This window comes from Rosa rugosa, chromosome 6 (genome assembly GCF_958449725.1).
Source record: "Rosa rugosa chromosome 6, drRosRugo1.1, whole genome shotgun sequence".
NCBI lineage: Eukaryota > Viridiplantae > Streptophyta > Magnoliopsida > Rosales > Rosaceae > Rosa > Rosa rugosa.
Genome location: NC_084825.1, coordinates 308,945 through 317,199, shown reverse-complemented (window position 1 = coordinate 317,199; position 8,255 = coordinate 308,945). Strand labels below are relative to the sequence as shown.

Below are 8,255 nucleotides of genomic sequence, written 5' to 3'. Positions count from 1 at the left end.
AACTCAGATAATTGCTTAACCCCACATACAGTACGTACTATTTTGTATAATCAGCAAACAATGATTAATACTTGTGTCCAGAAAATGAAGAAAATTGTAAAACAGCGTATCCAAATTTTATCTCAATCAGTACTGAATGTTTAAAGTCCTGCCTTGTACTTGAGACAGTATACATAATAACATAAAAGAAGTTGTAAAATTAGATTTTATCTAAATTTGTTTATCACCACTCAGTTAATGATTCGTTGCTTGTTCATGCTCTCGATTTGGATGCTAGTGGTGGTGAAATAGTGATGATACAGATGCATGTCATAAAGATCGAAACCCCAAAGTCACATCTGCTTTGATGAGTTTGTTGACAGTGTTGACTGGGCTAGGGCAAAAAGCCTAAAAGGCTAAAAATGAGGGAATCAATACTTTGTACTGCATGCGAAGCCTTACACACGCAAATGCCGGAGAACGATAATACACATGCACTCTCATCAATATCTTAACGATCGACTTGTGTATGATTAATTAGCTAGCTTCCTTGTCGTCGAAAAAAATTAGCCAGGGAACCCTAGCTAGACACAACAGTGAGTCGGTGAAAATGTACGATAAAAACAAATCCGTACCCTCGAATGGTCGGAATGACTAACTCCAGCTTTTTTCGTCCTCATCATATTTAAAAAATATATATCTCTCTCTCTCTCTGCAACAAGTCTAATCTATCTGACCGACTTCTCTGCTTTTGCTCACCTTGCGCAAAAACCTTACCTTGTTAATTTTTGCGCAGTGGGGTAATTTCTTGACTTTTTCAACAAAAGCTTCAGCTCCTACATATGAGATTTAATTACCTTGATAGCTCTCACCCTCTCTCTCTCTCATTAATTATTTGTATGTGAATATCTACCATTTCTGTTTCCACAGCATCATCGATCATCAGCCCGACTAACAACTGTGTTTCTTCCTTTCAATTTTCAGTGTCTCTCAGTCTAAATTAACTACGTGATGACAGACCCTAAAAATTACAACTCCAGCGGCCTCAATAGATGGATCAACTTCATGCCTCCCCATCCACAATACTACTGCTCCGAATCCACTTCTTCTTTCAATTCCAATCCTTATCCACATCATCAGTTCTCTCATAACTTGATGTATAACAACTCCTCCTGTGTTGTTCAGAACCAACCCTCATCATCTCATGATTCTCATCTGAAAGAAGCTCTGCCTTTAATAAACAAACTAAACCCTAGAGGAGCACAATTAGAGGAAGAGGGCACAAGTCACAACCCCAAGAACAAAGCTGATGTCGATGATGATGTAGCCCTACGTATAGGCCTCCCAAGTAGTAATTATAGTATTGATCCAGGTAGTGGTGGTACGGAAGTAGATCAATCTAATGATGAATTAGGAGCAGCTGCGAGTGTGGACAGATTAAACAAGGGTCATTACTGGATTCCCACCCCTTCTCAGATTCTAAATGGCCCAACTCAATTCTCATGTCCTCTGTGCTCCAAAACCTTTAACAGACACAATAACTTGCAGGTATATAATTTATGCTTCATTGCTTACATAATTACATTATATGTATACATAAATTACTTTTCCGTGATTCCATGTTTTTCATGAGTCTGTGCATGTGTTTGTGTCTTTGCTTCTTTAATTTCTTTGTATGACAATCATGCTTCTTTTTTTTCTTTTTTTCTTTTTGGGGTCTATCTCAGTGGTTTAAGATATCATTTACGTCTTATGACGAGGACTACCTGCTCCAGCTGAGACTCATTATATAAAACCTGCAATAAAAGTGTCCTGAACGTCGACCATGTCTCTGTGCAGGAGCACAGATATTAAATTTTAAAAATTTCTACCAACAATGTACTGATGCTTCCTCCAGTTTGAACAACAGCCACAACCGTTGGATTTAAATATTAATAGTAAAGTCTAATTGGTAAATTAGCAGTGTCTAATTGAACACTTCTTTCAATTCCAATCCTTATCCACATCATCAGTTCTCTCATAACTTGATGTATAACAACTCCTCCTGTGTTGTTCAGAACCAACCCTCATCATCTCATGATTCTCATCTGAAAGAAGCTCTGCCTTTAATAAACAAACTAAACCCTAGAGGAGCACAATTAGAGGAAGAGGAAGAGGGCACAAGCCACAACCCCAAGAACAAAGCTGATGTCGATGATGATGTAGCCCTACGTATAGGCCTCCCAAGTAGTAATTATAGTATTGATCCAGGTAGTGGTGGTATGGAAGTAGATCAATCTAATGATAAATTAGGAGCAGCTGCGAGTGTGGACAGATTAAACAAGGGTCATTACAGGATTCCCACCCCTTCTCAGATTCTAAATAGCCCAACTCAATTCTCATGTCCTCTGTGCTCCAAATCCTTTAACAGATACAATAACTTGCAGGTATATAATTTATGCTTAATTGCTTACATAATTACATTATATGTATACTTAATTTATTTTCCGTGATTCCATGTTTTTCATGAGTCTGTGCATGTGTTTGTGTCTTTGCTTCTTTAATTTCTTTGTTATGACAATCATGCTTCTTTTTTTTCTTTTTGGGGTCTATCTCAGTGGTTTAAGATATCATTTACGTCTTATGACGAGGACTACCTGCTCCAGCTGAGACTCATTATATAAACCCTGCAATAAAAGTGTCCTGAACGTCGACCATGTCTCTGTGCAAGAGCACAGACATTAAATTTTAAAAATTTCTACCAACAATGTACTGATGCTTCCTCCAGTTTGAACAATAGCCACAACCGTTGGATTTAAATATTAATAGTAAAGTCTAATTGGTAAATTAGCAGTGTCTAATTGAACACTTCTTCTTTCAATTCCAATCCTTATCCACATCATCAGTTCTCTCATAACTTGATGTATAACAACTCCTCCTGTGTTGTTCAGAGCCAACCCTCATCATCTCATGATTATCATCTGAAAGAAGCTCTGCCTTTAATAAACAAACTAAACCCTAGAGGAGCACAATTAGAGGAAGAGGGCACAAGTCACAACCCCAAGAACAAAGCTGATGTCGATGATGATGTAACCCTACATATAGGCCTCCCAAGTAGTAATTATAGTATTGATCCAGGTAGTGGTGGTATGAAAGTAGATCAATCTAATGATGAATTAGGAGCAGCTGCGAGTGTGGACAGATTAAACAAGGGTCATTACTGGATTCCCACCCCTTCTCAGATTCTAAATGGCCCAACTCAATTCTCATGTCCTCTGTGCTCCAAAATTTTTAACAGATACAATAACTTGCAGGTATATAATTTATGCTTAATTGCTTACATAATTACATTATATGTATACTTAAATTACTTTTCCGTGATTCCATGTTTTTCATGAGTGTGCATGTGTTTGTGTCTTTGCTTCTTTAATTTCTTTGTTATGACAATCATGCTTCTTTTTTTGTTTTTGGGGTCTATCCCAGTGGTTTAAGATATCATTTACGTCTTATGACGAGGACTACCTGCTCCAGCTGAGACTCATTATATAAAACCTGCAATACAAGTGTCCTGAACGTCGACCATGTCTCTGTGCAAGAGCACAGACATTAAATTTTAAAAATTTCTACCAACAATGTACTGATGCTTCCTCCAGTTTGAACAATAGCCACAACCGTTGGATTTAAATATTAATAGTAAAGTCTAATTGGTAAATTAGCAGTGTCTAATTGAACACTTCTTCTTTCAATTCCAATCCTTATCCACATCATCAGTTCTCTCATAACTTGATGTATAACAACTCCTCCTGTGTTGTTCAGAGCCAACCCTCATCATCTCATGATTATCATCTGAAAGAAGCTCTGCCTTTAATAAACAAACTAAACCCTAGAGGAGCACAATTAGAGGAAGAGGGCACAAGTCACAACCCCAAGAACAAAGCTGATGTCGATGATGATGTAACCCTACATATAGGCCTCCCAAGTAGTAATTATAGTATTGATCCAGGTAGTGGTGGTATGAAAGTAGATCAATCTAATGATGAATTAGGAGCAGCTGCGAGTGTGGACAGATTAAACAAGGGTCATTACTGGATTCCCACCCCTTCTCAGATTCTAAATGGCCCAACTCAATTCTCATGTCCTCTGTGCTCCAAAACCTTTAACAGATACAATAACTTGCAGGTATATAATTTATGCTTAATTGCTTACATAATTACATTATATGTATACTTAAATTACTTTTCCGTGATTCCATGTTTTTCATGAGTGTGCATGTGTTTGTGTCTTTGCTTCTTTAATTTCTTTGTTATGACAATCATGCTTCTTTTTTTGTTTTTGGGGTCTATCCCAGTGGTTTAAGATATCATTTACGTCTTATGACGAGGACTACCTACTCCAGCTGAGACTCATTATATAAAACCTGCAATACAAGTGTCCTGAACGTCGACCATGTCTCTGTGCAAGAGCACAGACATTAAATTTTAAAAATTTCTACCAACAATGTACTGATGCTTCCTCCAGTTTGAACAATAGCCACAACCGTTGGATTTAATTATTAATAGTAGAATCTAATTGGTAAATTAGCAGTGTGTAATTGAACACTTATCCATAACTCTATCACTCCTTGGTCTTTTTGGAGGTCCCGAAACTTCAATGGAATGCTATTTCTTAGTTGGTCTAATACCTACATTTGATTTATGTAATTCAAACTAGATTAATTAATAGTTTTAATCTAGTTTTTCAGAGCATGCATGCTAAAATGACTTGAATATTTAGAATTAATTAATTTCGTTCTTCTAATTACAACATCATTGGCTGACCTGTTCGGCATTTTCAAACAATTTAGTGATTTTATCAAATAATGAAATAGATAAATCTGTATCTTAAGCTTGCAGAAAACGTGCATACATAAAACAGGATTCTTTCTCTTTTCTCTCTTTCTCACAAGAAATTATAGCACACAAATGTTGTAAATACTAATTAACTAACAAGACGTGCAGTACGTAGTTGATATGTGTTCGAATCTGGAAGAATAAAATATTTATATGGAAGCTATATATAGGGGATTATAAGATCTGTGCATGAGTTTTCTTATACAAAAATCGGAAAATTCTAGTGTACTTGTGGGTATCTCATACCCACATTTACAAAAGTGACAACAAATTTGTTGTCAGAGTTGTAATGTTGAGTCCTATTTTTTGTAATCTTAGTTCTAATAATGGTAATTACACCTCTTACGACATTGTTACAAGCTTTTGAACAAATTCGTTGTCAATGTTGTAATTTTTGTTTAACTATATATAAATAGTGTAAATGAATATGGTAACTTTTGTTCTTAATGTTGTAATTTTGGTTCAAATAATTGTAATTCTTTGTTCAAATAGTTGTAAATGAGTGTATGAGATACCCACAAGTACCATAGTTTGTCTCACAAAAATCGGCTCTCCATTTGTGCAGATGCATATGTGGGGACATGGATCTCAATACAGGAAAGGACCGGACTCTCTAAAAGGAAATCAGCCCACAGCAATGCTGAGACTCCCTTGCTACTGCTGCGCACAAGGTTGCAAGCACAACATTGACCACCCAAGAGCCAGACAACTCAAGGACCTCAGAACTCTCCAAGCACATTACAAGAGAAAGCATGGGATAAGGTCCTTCATCTGCAAAAGATGTGGCAAGTCACTTGCTCTGAAAGGTGATTGGAGAACTCATGAAAAAAACTGTGGCAAGATTTGGCATTGCATTTGCGGCTCTGTATTTAAGCACAAGAGATCTCTCAAAGACCACGTTAAGTCCTTCGGTGAAGGACATGGAGCTTTCGATATCGAGTGTTTTGAAGAGGATGATGAACCAGCATCTGAAATAGAACACATGTGAGGCCAGTTAGTTGTCTTAATCTGATTATATATTAAGTTTTAGGTGTACGTCTTATATATATCTTTTTAAGCTGATCATCTTCAACTTCAAATATATAGATGATCGAGTACGTTGTTCCTCTAATTAATCCTCTATCATGATGGATATGGACATATGGTAAACTTGGCAGTCTTGGCTTTGCCTTTCTTATATATGTACATTCTTCTCCTTTGGAAAATGGGCTAGTAGTTTTGAAAACTATCGAGCTGCTTTGGTTATGAACGTACAAGTGATTAACAAGCTTTGCTAATTTCATCATTCTTCTTTTAGGGGAGTGAAATTTGCACCCCACTTTTTACAAACTACACCCCCTTTTCATATTTTAATAATTTCTTTTGTTCTCCTTAAATTTCTTTCCCACATTACCCTTAGAATCATAACTTCTGACTCCTTCCCTCTCTCTCCTCATCATCTTCTCGTTTCTCTTGTAACACAATCATCTTTTTCATTTGGCTTCTATGATTTTTGTTGCCTGATCTGAGAATTCCATCATTACGTCATTGTCCTTTTATTGTCAATCTTTCTTAAATCTGATTTGTCTCCTGATGTACAACTTTTCTTTCCTCTGCTCTCAAATTCTCAATTTGTTTCTCAATGAAATGGATTTGCTGTTGGTTTGACTGTGATTGAAACTCAGATCAAAGAGCAACAACCCAGAAAGCAAAAGATTTTTTTTTTGAAAATTAAAGTCTCAAATGTGGATACAAATCTGGGCATGAATCTACATTTCTGTAACCAACTAATTTTGATTTTGAAGAATATAGGCTGGTATGATTTCATTTCCTACTTCTAATACATTGGGTAATCTAATAAGAAAGAGAACTCGTTGTTCTTGTCTTCTGATGGTGCTACAACTACTGTAAATTCTTGCCCTTCCTTCTATAATCAGCCCAAGTTTTATAAGCTTAACATTATATAGCAACCAAAAACGTTAAAATTATACACCAACCAAAACGGTATTGCTCTAAAAGTCATGTTATGTTGTTCCTCATCAGAAACTTTGATTGAAACCAGTTAAAAGCAAACCCAGAACTTGATATGTAACTCATGAGAAACATTCTAAATGTCCAATCTTGTACCCAATATTTGTATCTGCTTCCATCTACTAGTACTACTACTTCTTCCTCCTGATTCGGAACCATAATAATCCCTCTTCTCCGAAACAATCCGATCCTCCTCATCATCGTGCTCATCCAATTCGAAAGGATCGTACAAATCCTCCTCCGATTGGGCCCTCTCAAGACCCCACCTTTGAATCTCATACGCCTCATATCTCCTCCCACTCTTCAACAGCTCCTCATACGCGCTCTCGTCGTAGCAACCCGAACCCGAATCCTGGAACTCCACGTCGCTAAACGTCGTCGTTTCGTGATTGCTCGAGAGACGGCAATAACCGTCATCAACTCGACGATCCCGTTGTTCTTCGTACTCGATCTAAACCTAGCGCCGCCGCCGCCGTCCGGATCGCGCCTATAGGGTTTATGCAATTCGCGGTCGTAATCGCGCGGCGAATAGTTCCTGGACCGGTCCCGGTAATCCGGACCGGACTCGAGGTAGAGGCGATGACGTGGCCGGTCGGAATCGAGAGGTGGCGGGCGGTGAGTGGTGCGAGGGGAGAAGGTTCTGGAATGATCGGAATCGATGGGGTGGGGGGAGAAGGTGGTCCTTTGGGGATGTGGTGGCGGCGGAGGAGGGGGATTGTGGGCGGAGCTGTGGGGGACATTTTCAGTTCTGATCGATCGAGTTGCAGAGAGAGCTGAGAACAAGAGAAATAAAGAAACTGAACAGGTCAGATTAAAAAAAAGAAAAAAAGAAACTGAACAGGGGTATTTTTGGAAGAGAGAAAAACATCAGTAAACTAAAATTATTAAAATATGAAGAGGGGGTGTAGTTTGTAAAAAGTAGGGTGCAAATTTCACTCCCCTTCTTTTATTCTTTTATATTTTTTGTTGCAGCAACTTCTTTCTAATTAGTTATATAGAAAAACAAAACATTCTTTTCAAATGCTTGTGTTTAGTTTGACTTAATTAGTATCAGAGAGTATCTTTAAAAAAAATCCCAAGTCCTTGGGGTAGTGTGTATCGGGAGTATATGTACATGCTGCACGTACAAGCGAGCAGGTGCTGTTGGTTGTGGTTTCTCACCGAATTGGAGATAGGTCGGTTGGTGGTTAGGTGTGGTACCGTGTTCGATACAAGCGGGTCTCCATGCTGGTTTGGAACTTTGGATGAATTAATGGATGATGGTGTTGAGCCGTCCGAGACGCCTCTGTGATGTCATAGTGCATGCAACCGGACTTATAGGTTGCTGCTGCAAAAGTTGTTCGAGGCTTATGGGCATTTCTAACATCCTTCGCTCTCTAATGGATTATCTCATGTTTT

At 38.0% G+C, this 8,255-nt stretch overlaps 1 protein-coding gene across 3 annotated transcripts; it reads left to right on the top strand.

The window, feature by feature from the left end:
• Window positions 1-820: 820 nt before the first annotated feature.
• On the top strand, window positions 821-6,030 carry LOC133717183 (zinc finger protein WIP2-like). 3 transcript variants are annotated; one of them, XM_062143847.1, is made up of 2 exons: window positions 821-1,527; window positions 2,037-2,764. In XM_062143847.1, exons 1-2 carry the CDS (start codon window positions 991-993, stop codon window positions 2,469-2,471), a joined length of 972 nt encoding a protein of 323 aa, XP_061999831.1. In that variant the 5' UTR covers window positions 821-990; the 3' UTR covers window positions 2,472-2,764. The 3 variants fall into 3 exon arrangements, with proteins under 3 accessions (XP_061999831.1, XP_061999832.1, XP_061999833.1); XM_062143848.1 differs by lacking the exon at window positions 2,037-2,764 and adding an exon at window positions 5,413-6,030 and having other exon boundaries at window positions 825-1,527; XM_062143849.1 differs by lacking the exons at window positions 821-1,527; window positions 2,037-2,764 and adding exons at window positions 3,339-4,137; window positions 5,413-6,023.
• Window positions 6,031-8,255: the final 2,225 nt, after the last annotated feature.

Excerpts from the sequence above, each read along its gene's own strand:
- LOC133717183 (XM_062143847.1), top strand. The coding sequence starts at position 991 with ATGACAGACCCTAAAAATTACAACTCCAGCGGCCTCAATAGATGGATC. Across the intron at positions 1,528-2,036 it reads ACAGACACAATAACTTGCAG|AACCAACCCTCATCATCTCA; the intron begins GTATATAATTTA and ends TGTGTTGTTCAG.